At 39.6% G+C, this 13,506-nt stretch overlaps 1 protein-coding gene and 1 non-coding gene across 2 annotated transcripts; one reads left to right on the top strand and one right to left on the bottom strand.

The window, feature by feature from the left end:
- Window positions 1-5,449: 5,449 nt before the first annotated feature.
- LOC116140622 lies at window positions 5,450-6,481 on the bottom strand. Its single transcript, XM_031426230.1, has one exon. The coding sequence runs from the start codon at window positions 6,479-6,481 to the stop codon at window positions 5,450-5,452; it is 1,032 nt and encodes a 343-aa protein (XP_031282090.1).
- Window positions 6,482-10,143: 3,662 nt separating this feature from the next.
- Window positions 10,144-10,215, top strand: TRNAD-GUC. The gene has a single exon. It is a non-coding gene; the product is annotated as a tRNA-Asp (tRNA).
- The last annotated feature ends 3,291 nt before the right edge of the window (window positions 10,216-13,506 follow it).

A 13,506-nucleotide genomic window follows, 5' to 3' on the forward strand; every position in this document is an offset into this window, starting at 1 on the left:
TTTTTTTTTTTTTGGTTAATAAGTAATTATATTAAAAAAAAAAAAAAAAGAGAGAAGAATGTACAAAGGCCTGATAAAGGGCGACCAGCCTATTTTGGGACATGCCCCAAAATAGGAATCAAAGGAAGCAAGCCTGCAAAAACCATTCTGCGTAATGCTCCGTAATCCAGTCTTCAAATGTTGTCGGGAACTTGAGGAACATCTTTGAAAATTGATCTAAGGAAGCCCCAATCATTCGCTAACTTTCTATTGCTATAGGATACTTTGACATTCCTAAGATCCATAGCTTTGTCTCTCACAACGCTCTTGATAACATCAATTAAATAGATCTGGGGAGGCCCCAATATGATTACTTACTTATCAAAAAGAAAACCTTTCCTTTGTAGGTAATCTCTCCTTAGTAGCCATCCATAAGATTGTAGAGTATCTTGGGATAGCCTTTGAGAGCCACACCAAGTCACACCACTCAACTTTTGCTCTTCTTCCTCTAATAGCCTCCCAAGCTGATTTGGAAGAGAAATCCCCCGAAGGTGAGGGTATCCAACAAATCTTGTCCCAAGAGTTCGCACTTGGCCACTTCCAATTACATCCGTCAATCACAGAATTCACCTTAGCATCCTTAGCAATCCCTGCATCATGAATAATCCTTTCCTCATAGATGCAAAGAAGGGGGCCGTTCGGGTGCCAGTTATAAAACCAAAGAGAGGTGGTGTTACGATTGCCAATGTTACATTTGATATTCTTTCTAGCCATTACCCTCTTTTTTAGATGTCTCCATGACCATGTACAATTTTGGGGAATGCTTATGTTCCAAATGCTTCTATTTCTCAAAAGATGAATTCGGACCCAAGAGACCCACAAAGTATGGTTTCTATGATTGCATAGATTCCAAATATGTCTTAAAGAAGCAGCGAGGTTTTTTTTTTTTTTTTTTTAATAAGTAAGTAATCATATTAAAAAAAAAACATAAGAATGTACAAAGGCCTAATAAATGACGACCAACCTATTTTGGGACATGCCTCGAAAATAGGAAACAAAAGAAACAAGCTTACAAACAGCAATCCGCTCCAGGGGTTTATCAAAAACCACAAAGGGAGATAAACACCAAGAAGAAAGTAAAGAGAACACCAAAAATCCCACCTATCATAGGACACCTCCCTAGGTTAGGATCATTAAAAGAAAAACACGAAATCAAACTCTTTACCAAAGAGGCAAAACAACCAAGCAAAAACCCTTCTGCGTAACCCTCTGTAATCCAATCTTCAAACGGTGTTGAGAACATGAGGAACGTCCTTGAAAATAGATCTAGGGAGGCCCCAATCATTCGCCAACTTCCTATTGCTGTAGGATGCTGTGAAGCAGCGAGGTTTCATTCCTTAAATTTCATAAAACCAAGTCTGCCCTAATTTTTGGGTACACATACCTCCTCCTAAGCTATTTTAGCTTTGTGTCTATTCATATCAACTGCAGACCAAAGAAAAGCTCTCAACCTAGCATCAATTTCCTTCTGAATTTTGGAAGCAAGAATAAAGAGAGACGATCAATAAATTTGGATACTCCAAAGGATGGACTAAAGCAAAATGATCCTCCCCAAATAGGATAAAAACCTACTTCTCCAAGAGGTAATCCGAGCCAAGATTTTACCCAGGAGAGGTCAACAATCCCCAAAGGTTAACTTAGAGGTAATAAGGGGTACACCTAAGTATTTGATGGGAAGAGTAGCCTCGGCACCTTCTCATTGTCACCACACCAGAAAGGAAGATATTGCTATTATTGGGATTTGCACTCAATCCTGACCAACTTTCAAAGGTAATTAAAGCATTCCTAAGGAGAGATAGAGAAGTACCTCCGGCTTTACAAAAAAGCATTAGATCGTCCGCGAAACAAAGATGAGTCAGCCCCACTTTCCTGCATCTCTAATGAAAACTAAAGTTCGGATTAGCTATCACTCTATTCAAGAGCCTCGAGAGAACCTCCACAGCACCGTTTTTGCTTGGCTGTTTTGTCTCATTGGTAAAGAATTTGATTTCGCATTTTTCTTTTAATGATCCTAACCTAGGGAGGTGTCCTATGGTAGGTGGGATTTTTGGTGTTCTCTTTACTTTCTTCTTGGTGTTTATCTCCCTTTTTGNGAGAAGAATGTACAAAGGCCTGATAAAGGGCGACCAGCCTATTTTGGGACATGCCCCAAAATAGGAATCAAAGGAAGCAAGCCTGCAAAAACCATTCTGCGTAATGCTCCGTAATCCAGTCTTCAAATGTTGTCGGGAACTTGAGGAACATCTTTGAAAATTGATCTAAGGAAGCCCCAATCATTCGCTAACTTTCTATTGCTATAGGATACTTTGACATTCCTAAGATCCATAGCTTTGTCTCTCACAACGCTCTTGATAACATCAATTAAATAGATCTGGGGAGGCCCCAATATGATTACTTACTTATCAAAAAGAAAACCTTTCCTTTGTAGGTAATCTCTCCTTAGTAGCCATCCATAAGATTGTAGAGTATCTTGGGATAGCCTTTGAGAGCCACACCAAGTCACACCACTCAACTTTTGCTCTTCTTCCTCTAATAGCCTCCCAAGCTGATTTGGAAGAGAAATCCCCCGAAGGTGAGGGTATCCAACAAATCTTGTCCCAAGAGTTCGCACTTGGCCACTTCCAATTACATCCGTCAATCACAGAATTCACCTTAGCATCCTTAGCAATCCCTGCATCATGAATAATCCTTTCCTCATAGATGCAAAGAAGGGGGCCGTTCGGGTGCCAGTTATAAAACCAAAGAGAGGTGGTGTTACGATTGCCAATGTTACATTTGATATTCTTTCTAGCCATTACCCTCTTTTTTAGATGTCTCCATGACCATGTACAATTTTGGGGAATGCTTATGTTCCAAATGCTTCTATTTCTCAAAAGATGAATTCGGACCCAAGAGACCCACAAAGTATGGTTTCTATGATTGCATAGATTCCAAATATGTCTTAAAGAAGCAGCGAGGTTTTTTTTTTTTTTTTTTTAATAAGTAAGTAATCATATTAAAAAAAAAACATAAGAATGTACAAAGGCCTAATAAATGACGACCAACCTATTTTGGGACATGCCTCGAAAATAGGAAACAAAAGAAACAAGCTTACAAACAGCAATCCGCTCCAGGGGTTTATCAAAAACCACAAAGGGAGATAAACACCAAGAAGAAAGTAAAGAGAACACCAAAAATCCCACCTATCATAGGACACCTCCCTAGGTTAGGATCATTAAAAGAAAAACACGAAATCAAACTCTTTACCAAAGAGGCAAAACAACCAAGCAAAAACCCTTCTGCGTAACCCTCTGTAATCCAATCTTCAAACGGTGTTGAGAACATGAGGAACGTCCTTGAAAATAGATCTAGGGAGGCCCCAATCATTCGCCAACTTCCTATTGCTGTAGGATGCTGTGAAGCAGCGAGGTTTCATTCCTTAAATTTCATAAAACCAAGTCTGCCCTAATTTTTGGGTACACATACCTCCTCCTAAGCTATTTTAGCTTTGTGTCTATTCATATCAACTGCAGACCAAAGAAAAGCTCTCAACCTAGCATCAATTTCCTTCTGAATTTTGGAAGCAAGAATAAAGAGAGACGATCAATAAATTTGGATACTCCAAAGGATGGACTAAAGCAAAATGATCCTCCCCAAATAGGATAAAAACCTACTTCTCCAAGAGGTAATCCGAGCCAAGATTTTACCCAGGAGAGGTCAACAATCCCCAAAGGTTAACTTAGAGGTAATAAGGGGTACACCTAAGTATTTGATGGGAAGAGTAGCCTCGGCACCTTCTCATTGTCACCACACCAGAAAGGAAGATATTGCTATTATTGGGATTTGCACTCAATCCTGACCAACTTTCAAAGGTAATTAAAGCATTCCTAAGGAGAGATAGAGAAGTACCTCCGGCTTTACAAAAAAGCATTAGATCGTCCGCGAAACAAAGATGAGTCAGCCCCACTTTCCTGCATCTCTAATGAAAACTAAAGTTCGGATTAGCTATCACTCTATTCAAGAGCCTCGAGAGAACCTCCACAGCACCGTTTTTGCTTGGCTGTTTTGTCTCATTGGTAAAGAATTTGATTTCGCATTTTTCTTTTAATGATCCTAACCTAGGGAGGTGTCCTATGGTAGGTGGGATTTTTGGTGTTCTCTTTACTTTCTTCTTGGTGTTTATCTCCCTTTTTGGTTTTAGATAAACCCCTAGAGCGGATGGCTATTTGTAGGCTTGTTTCATTTGTTTCCTATTTTCTGGGCATGTCCCAAAATAGGCTGGTCGCCTTTTATTAGGCCTTTGTACATTGTTTCTGTTTTCTTTAATATGATTACTTACTTATCAAAAAAAAAAAAAAAGGAATATATTGCTCTTATCCGGATTAGCACTCAATCCTGACCAACTTTCAAAGGTAATTAAAGCATTCTTAAGGAGAGATAGAGAAATACCTTCGGCTTTGCGAAAAAGCATGAGATCTTCCCCGAAACAAAGATGAGTCAGGCCCATTTTCTTGCATCTCTAATGAAAACTAAAGTTCAGATTAGCTGCCACTCTATTCAAGGGCCTAGAGAGAACCTCCATAGCAATAACAAACAGGTAATGGGATAACAGATCCCCTTGTCTCAGCCCTCTAGAGCTCCCAAAGAACCCCACCAGCTCCCCATTGATTACCACCGAGAACCTAGGAGTAGTGATGCATTGGGATATCCAATTGACAAGTACACTCGGGAATCCAAAATTCTTAAGGTCTTGGAGGGAGCGAAATTCGCGAATTTTTAGGGGTGACTATAAGGATTCCTTCACCATAATTGATGTTATCAAAAGTGTTGTGAGAGACAAAGCCATGGAACTTAGGAATATCAAAGTATCTTATAGCAATGGGAAGTTGGCGAATGATTGGGGCCTCCCCAGATCTATTTTCAAAGATGTTCCTCAAGTTCCCGGCACCATTTGAAGATTGGATTACGGAGGGTTACACATAATGGTTTTTTCTTGGTTGTGTTTCTATCATTTGTAACGAGTTTGATATCGTGGTTTTCTTTTAAAGATCCTAACCTAGGGAGGTGTCCTATGGTAGGTGGAATTGTTGTTATTCTCCTTGCTTTCTTCGTGGTTTTTTGGTTTAAGATTTGCCCCAAGAGTGAATGGTCATTTGTAGGCTTGTCTCCTCTGATTCTTATTTTGGGGCATGTCCCAAAATAGTCTGGTCGCCCTTTATCAGGCCTTTGTACATTCTTCTCTTTTTTTTAATATTATTACTTACTTAACAAAAAAAAAAAAATAAATAACCATGCCGTTATCACACTTAAGCTGGGTGATTCTATTTCTATTCTTTCTGCCATTGACACACTTGAAGAAATAGCTTGTGTTCTGGTCACCCTCTCTAAGCCATTGCACTCTAGATTTTTGCCTAGCTAAAGACTCCTCAGCTCAACTAAAAGAATTAAAATAAAAAGCTTTGGCTTTTTCCTCAAGAATAAGGTTCTCTTCAAGAGGATTAGAAGCAAGAGCATGCTGGACCCTTAGAAGGTTTTCTCTAGCTTCAATAACTCTTGCCGAGATATTCCCAAACTCCCTCTTGTTAAACACTTTTAATGCTGCTTTGACTCTCTTCAGTTTAGTAACCAATTGATACATAGGGGTACCCCTAACTTCTTCTTCCCAAGCCTTCCTAACAATGCTAACGAAACTTTCATGGTGAGCCCAAAAGTTGAAGAACCGAAATGGGATTTTCCTAAATGAAGACATAACCCCACATTCAACAATACAAGGAGAATGATCCGAGATGCTTGGGGGAAGGAAATTGGCTATGGAGTTACCAAACACACTGCCCCACTTTTCATTCACAAGAGCTCGATCAATCTTAGTGGTAATCCTATGTTCCCCTTCTCTCATATTACTCCACGTGAAAAAGTTACCCATAAACCGAAGGTCCTCAAGCCTAGTCTCATTACACATATTATTCAAGTCCGAAACGTAATTTCTCCACCTATAAGAACCCCCTATTTTCTCATGCCCAAATCTCATCGCATTAAAATCACCCATAATCACCCATGGTATTTCCTCAAAATCTTGAGCTTTACCCGATAAGACTCTCCATAATTCTTTCCTTTTCTGTGGACCATTAGAGCCATAGACAAATGAGCTAACAAAGGAGTAATTAGACTCCAAAATAACAACCTTACCATGGATGGCTTGATTCGTTGATTGAATGATTTCAAACCTCACCAAACTAGGATTCCAAGCAACCCAAATTCTACCATTAGGGCAGCACACATAGTTATGGATTACATCCCATCCCCCAAAAGTCAAGGACTTAGTAACCTCAAAATTTGGTTCACGAACTCTAGTTTCCAAAATACCACAAATTGCAATTTTATTGGAAGAGATTAGATGTCTAACCTCTTTTTGTTTCAAAGGGGAATTAAGACCCCTTACATTCCACGAAGCAAGCTTAATCATGGGACGGCTGGGCGTTAGGAACTTCTCTCGCCTTCCTGGATAATCTCCTCCTTTGGCTTTTAGAAAGACTTATGTTCCCCTCCGTAAGACCTTCCTTTTCATCAACTCGAATCAAATTTCCAAACCTCACAATAGCCGGTGAAGTAGACCCCATTTCACATCCCTCATGGTTTTCCACCAAGGGACCCGTTGTTGTCACCAGCATTCAAAGCATTCAACCTTTTGCTTACTGCCATTCTCCTCTCTTCTATGTTAGGAACAATCACCGCATATTCATTCCCCTTAACACACTTATCCCTATCATCACACGCACCTCGATTATAAACCCTGTTAAGAACAGCCCCGCTAGGGACATTTATCCCACTCATTTCATCCTTATCCTTCCCAAACCTATCTTCAACATTTTCACTACCCTCTTCGCCATCAAGTTCCCCATTATCCAGCCTGTTTCCCGAACTAAGAACAACAAATGGATTAGCGGAGAGTTTTGTTTGCTAACCCCGTCTCTCGACTCACCAATGGGCTGCTCTTTTTTGCGGCTAGAGCTCTCGCCCACATTCTCCGCTTGCGTTACCACGTCCTTTGACACATTCTCCTTCCTCTTGGTCACCACTCACCATTCTTGAGTAAGATTCAAGTTCTTCTTCTCGGCGCTTTCCTTATCAATTCTAGGGGCCAAGCGACATTCCTTCAAATTGTGGTTCACTCATTGAGTGAGACAACTTGAATCCCTCCACTTGCTATCCATTGGTTATCTTCTCTTCCGTTGGCTCATTTGGATTTTTGAGATTTTTTCTTATCCACATTCCCTTTGGACTGGTTAATAGTCTGTTTCATAAGTTTTTGGCCACCTCAGGTCCTCACTTGTTTTTCATTGGTTCCCCTTTGATTTCCTTATCTCTTGTCTCTTTGACTACAAATTATGACAACTCACCAACCAATCATCCATCTCTCCCCTCCACCTCATCAATCTCAAGCTGACTCATCTTGCCACGTCCCCCAGCCTGCCACGTCACCGGCCCTCCCACATCACCAAAAAAAAAAATTCCCCTCCACTTCCCAAACCTTCCCAAAGCCATACTTTGCCTCCCAATGGTCTGTTTCTTGTGAATTCTTTGAATACAAGTGAGGCAAAGAGTTCTGGTGGGGTGCTTAAAAGGCAGCAAGCTGGGGGTGGAAGAGTGATTTATAAGGTTGGCATGAAAATTTGTGATGGGAATGTGCTGGTTGATTCAAAGGTGTCTCCAATTATTATGCATGGCGAGAAAGCGGTGAGTGGAAGCGGGACTTTTGGGGAAAAGGTGAATGGGGAATTAAAGCCAGTCGGTATTGCATCCTGGAGAAAACTTTCTGTTTCGAAATCTAGTGCTCCAGTGGAATATTTTGCACCGGAAGTCCTTGATGATGCGAGGAGGATAAGGGTTATACCGCCTAAAGAGGTTGCTGATTTGGGGAAGGATAAATGGGGAAATTGTCTCGTTGGTTTCTTCCTTGGCAGAAGGTTGCCATTCTCTCTTGTGAAGGGTTTTATCGATAGGAATTGGAAGTGCTTCGGCAAGGTTGGTGTTGTCTCAAATGGGGTTGGGGGCTTTATTCTGAAATTTGATAATGAGAGCTCTAGGGATGAGGCCTTGGAAGGGGGCACTTGGAATATTGGGGGGCAGCCCCTTTTCCTCAAAAAATGGCGTCCGAATTTAAAGATGGCAGGTGAGGCATTTGTAGTGTCCCGATTTGGGTCAAATTTAGTGGAGTTCCATTGGAGTTTTGGACTGCTAAAGGGTTAAGCTATGTTGCGAGTGCTATTGGAAAATCTCTCTACATGGATAACATCACGCATGCAGGTGATAGATTGGAGTATGCAAGAGTTTGTGTTGAAATTGTCACAGCTTCTTCATTCCCAAATTCAATGGAACTAGGCCTCCCGAGTGGTGATTATGTGAACATAGGGGTGGAGTATTCTTGGAAACCGAGGGCCTGCCCTTTGTGCACACCTTCTAATATTGACGACAAGATTTGTTGGATACCCTCACCTTTGGGAAACTTCTCTACCAAATCAGCTTGGGAGGCTATTAGAGGAAGAAGAGCAAAAGTTGAGCGGTGTGACTTGGTGTGGTTCCCACAGGCTATCCCAAGGTACTCTATGATCATATGGATTGCCATAAATGGGAGATTACCTACAAGGGAAAGGTTGATGAGGTAGGGCGCTACTACTAACACTTATTGTTGCCCTTGTAACTCATCAATGGAATTCCTTGCCCACTTATTTTATGCATGCCCTTTTCCTAAGTCTATTTGGAGCAAGATCCTTATGCTTGCTGACCTTGGCCAAGTGGTTAGGCCCTGGCATGATTACATCCCCCATTTGGCAAGGAAATGGAAAGGTAATAGTCTAAAATTCACTTTGGGTCGGCTTTATTTAGGGGCTACTGTTTATTGGATTGGGAGGGAGCGGAATTCACGAATTTTTAGGGGTGACTATAAGGATTCCTTCACCATAATTGACGATATCAAAAGTGTTGTGAGAGACAAAGCTATGGACCTTAGGAATGTCAAAGCATACTACAGCAATAGGAAGTTGGCGAATGATTGGGACCTCCCTAGATCTCTTTTCAAAGACATTCCTCAAATTCCCGACACCGTTTGAAGACTGGATTACGAAGGGTTACGCAGAATGGCTTTTGCCTGGTTGTATTTGTATCATTTGTAAAGAGTTTGATCTCATGTTTTTCTTTTTAATGATCCCAACCTAGGGAGGTGTCCCATGGTAGGTGGAATTTTTGGTGTTCTCTTTGCTTTGTTCTTGGTGTTTGTCTCCCTATGTGATTTCAGATAAACCCCAAGAGTGGATGGCCGTTTGTAGGCTTGTTTCTTTTGATTCCTATTTTTGGGGCATGTCCAAAATAGGATGGTCGCCTTTTATTAGGCCTTTGTACATTCCTCTCTTTTTAATATCATCACTTACTTGACAAAAAAAAAAAAAAAAAAATTCTTGCTGTCTTCAGTTGAAATATCAAATCTTACCAATCTTCCATTTTTTTTTTTTTTCATTATATTTACATTCGTAATGATATGACTCAGTAAACAATACCTTCTTTATTTTACTCATTTAGTAACCTCTTTAGGAGAGAAAAAACATGTCACAATCAAGTCCTTTTTTTTTCTTTTTTATAGAAACACCAATATACTGAAAAAGTTAACGAAGATACTGAGGTGGACTAGATGTCCACTGCAAGGGAGTTAGATCTTCACAATAACTCAAAATCTTGTGTAAAGAGTGAAATATAAACATCAAAAAGAAAGAGAATTCTTGGGCTCTTATTAACATGAGGAATTCTGTTTTCTTTAATATGATTACTTACTTATCAAAAAAAAAAATAAATATTTAGGATCTAAAACAGTTGTTGCCCAAACCTAAACAGTTCCTATTTTACTATTCTTCCAATTTGGTTTATTCACATAAACCATTGAAACAAAAAAACAAACATTTGATTATATTAAACCACCATTACCAACAATAAGAATAACACCAATAACGACTATTTGGAAACTCAATTTCCATTCGATGATATAGTAAACTTCACCAAAAGGGTGAAAACACAAACCTTATAGTTCTGGCCAGCNAAAAAAAAAAAAAAAAAAGAGAATTCAACAGCCATCAACAAGTCGTTGTAGTATAGTGGTGAGTATTCCCGCCTGTCACGCGGGTGACCTGGGTTCGATCCACGGCAATGGCGAAAATTCATCTGTTTTCTTTAATATGATTACTTACTTATCAAAAAAAAAAAAGAATTCAACAGCCCACAAAGCCACAAAATTTTGGAGGTACTTCAAATTCTTTACTTATACTCCTCCAAGAATAAAGTTTCCCAATTTCTTTCAGTTTCTGTAGCTTCTTTCAGATTGTTGAAATTTAAGGCTTGCATCAACGCTCAAGAGTGACTTTACTAACACCAGTACACAAGCCTCAACTAACAACACCTAGGATTTATTAACCAAAAAAAAAAAAAAAAAAAACACCTAGGATCTCTTTATCGGTAAGATATATTCTTCTTTAGTCAAAGACAAAGCAATGCTCAAGTTTGTAGATACAGTCACAGATACATTGTGCATACATACACATTTAGGTCGTATATGGTCAGCTGTTCAAAACGTGCAATATGAGGGCCATGGCTACAAACTAATGTCAATTATCTTGCAATTTCACAAGCAAACAAAGATAATATTTTTGAGTGCCTAACAGGTATCATATGCCACAATTAAAGTTCCTGGAAGACAAATCCACTAACAAGCAGAATTGTCAAGTGTCTAAAACTTTTAATGATCAAAACGTCAGGTAAGATCTAAGGTACCAAATATTCTCTTAGCTAAAGTTTCAATGGCGAGGCACGCAATGACTGCAATCGATCATTGATACCAAGTTCTCCGAACAGGTTCTGTATATTTGGGTAAGCCCCAACTTGCCAACAAGAAAAAAAAATATTTATCAATTAAAAGGAAATGCATAAGATTAGCCCTACTTTAAGAAAGGAAAATACAAAAAGGTGACTTCGTCAAAGTTTGTTATTGCAACATTCAAAAAATTGCATAAGATAAAAGATACCCACTAGATCATCACTATGAAGTGAAAGTGCATCTAATGGAGATCAAGGTGCTGACCAAGTTCATTTTCCCAAATATTCCCAAGATCCTTTGCAAGGAATTGGCGGTCCAATGACTAGGGCAATAGGAAGTTGGCGAATGATTGGGGCCTCCCTAGATCTATTTTCAAAGACGTTCCTCAAGTTCTCAACACTGTTTGAAGATTGGATTACAGAGGGTTAAGCAGAAGGGTTTTTGCTTGGTTGTTTTGTCTCATTGGTAAAGCGTTTGATTTTGTGTTTTTCTTTTAATGATCCTAACCTAGGGAGGTGTCCTATGGTAGGTGGGATTTTTGGTGTTCTCTTTACTTTCTTCTTGGTGTTTATCTCCCTTTGTGGTTTTTGATAAACCCCTAGAGCGGATGGCTGTTTGTAGGCTTGTTTCTTTTGTTTCCTATTTTCGGGGCATGTCACAAAATAGGCTGGTCGCCTTTTATTAGGCCTTTGTACATTGTTCTGTTTTCTTTAATATGATTACTTACTTAACAAAAAAAAAAGAAAGCTCATTCAAAGCCTGTTAGAAGTTTATCAACGAGGACTAATGTAGAGCATCTGGCAGATGAATTCATGGAGCAGGCTGTATGTCAGAACTCCGTGCAAAAAGCCTAAAGGGATTAAATGAGGATGCCCTTTCAGACGGCCTTAACTTTTCATTCCGCAAGTGTTACAGGGCTAGTAAGATACCGTTGGAAATCTCATTCAGAGCCCGTCGATGTGGACTAATGTGAAGTGTTTGACAGATGAATTCAGGGAGCGGGATGAACATTAGAATTCTATGCGTAAGGCCCAAAGGGCTTAAATGAGCATGCCCCATTCAAACAACCATAACTTTTCATCCGGGAGGGGTTATGGGGACTGTAAGATACCGAACGAAAGCTCATTCAAAGCCCGTTAGAAGTTTGTCAACATGCACTAATGAAGAACATCTTGCGGATGAATTCATGGAGTAGGAAAAAAGTCAGAACTCTGTGCATAAAGCCTAAAGGGCTTAAATGAGCATGCCCCATTTAGACGACCATAACTTTTCATCCGGGAGGAGTTACGGGGCTTAAAAGATACAGTTGGAAAGCTTATTCAGAGTCCGTCAAAACTTTGTTGAGATGGACTAATGTAAAACACCTAACGGATGAATTCATGGAGCGTGCTGAACGTTAGTGCCTCGTGCATAAAGCCCAAAGGCCTTTAATCAGCATGTCCCTTTCAGACGGCCATAACTTCTTATCTGGGAAGAGTTACGAGGCCTGTAATATACCGTTGGATATCTCATTTAGAGCTCGTCCATGCAAACTAACATAGAATGTTTGACATATGAATTCATGGAGGGGGCTGAACATCAGATCTCTGTGCATAAAGCCCAAAGGGCTTAAATGAGCATGGCCCATTCAGACGACCATAACTTTTCATCCGGGAAGAGTTACGGAGCCTGAAAGATACCGTTGGAAATCTCATTCAGTGATACGAACTCCACCAAAAATTGTGATGAAACCCGATAACAATGATGGATTAAACCCCGAGATCATGAAGACAAGATTTGTTGAGTCTTGGGCCGTCACCTAACAAGATGAAAATCTAGACTACGAAGGATTGAAACACCACACTAAGAAAACCTACGAATTCTCTAATGAATTCAAGGTGATAAGTTTGGTTGTTTGAACGCCACAAGATTAACTTGATAAGTTCAAGAGTTATTTTTAAGAACTAAAAGGAACACCAGGCCTCACAAGATGATAATTTTCTGAATAACCAAATCTGCCTTTAAAAATCTTAATACCCATCTAGATACTTGGAATAACCCTCCAAGTATAGGCAAAGTGATAATTACAGCTTTAAAAACAACATAAAAATTAACCTAAACAAGTCCCCACATTTTTTAGGACTCTTGGACTTCTAAAGACAGCCAAAAATAGCTAAATGACTAGATTCAATGTATTTTAACATGCCCAGCCAAGACCAAGTCATTCTCCTATTTAATATCCTTGAAACTCAACAAATTCACACCCTTTAATGGTCAAACCATGCTGGTTACGAATTCGCATGCTAATTAGCCTCTTCAATTGCTTTGATGACATGGACTAGGCCTTGATTATTATTTGAGCCCATCTTGGTCTTTTTAGAATTAGCCCAATTCTCTTGGATTAGCCCATTTAGTGCTTCCTTGAAACGTTTGGCTCTAAGTCTTGTAATTGGGCCACTAGGAAGTGACAAAGGGTCTTGTGCAAATTCAGCTCCATTCTCACTTGTATGATTAACATGTCCAGCTCCTNAAAAAAAAAAATAATGAAGTTGTTAAGTCAAACATCAAAGACATCAGCAAACAAGAATTAGTTTCCAAAATTACATAATTTATCCGAGTAAAAAATGCAGTAGAATTTACGAATGGTGGTTAAT

The sequence above is a fragment of the Pistacia vera genome, unplaced genomic scaffold (genome assembly GCF_008641045.1).
Source record: "Pistacia vera cultivar Batoury unplaced genomic scaffold, PisVer_v2 Contig374, whole genome shotgun sequence".
Taxonomy (NCBI): domain Eukaryota; kingdom Viridiplantae; phylum Streptophyta; class Magnoliopsida; order Sapindales; family Anacardiaceae; genus Pistacia; species Pistacia vera.

Bases quoted from the DNA above. Each gene is read 5' to 3' on its own strand.
- LOC116140622 (XM_031426230.1), bottom strand. From the start codon at position 6,481: ATGATTAAGCTTGCTTCGTGGAATGTAAGGGGTCTTAATTCCCCTTTG.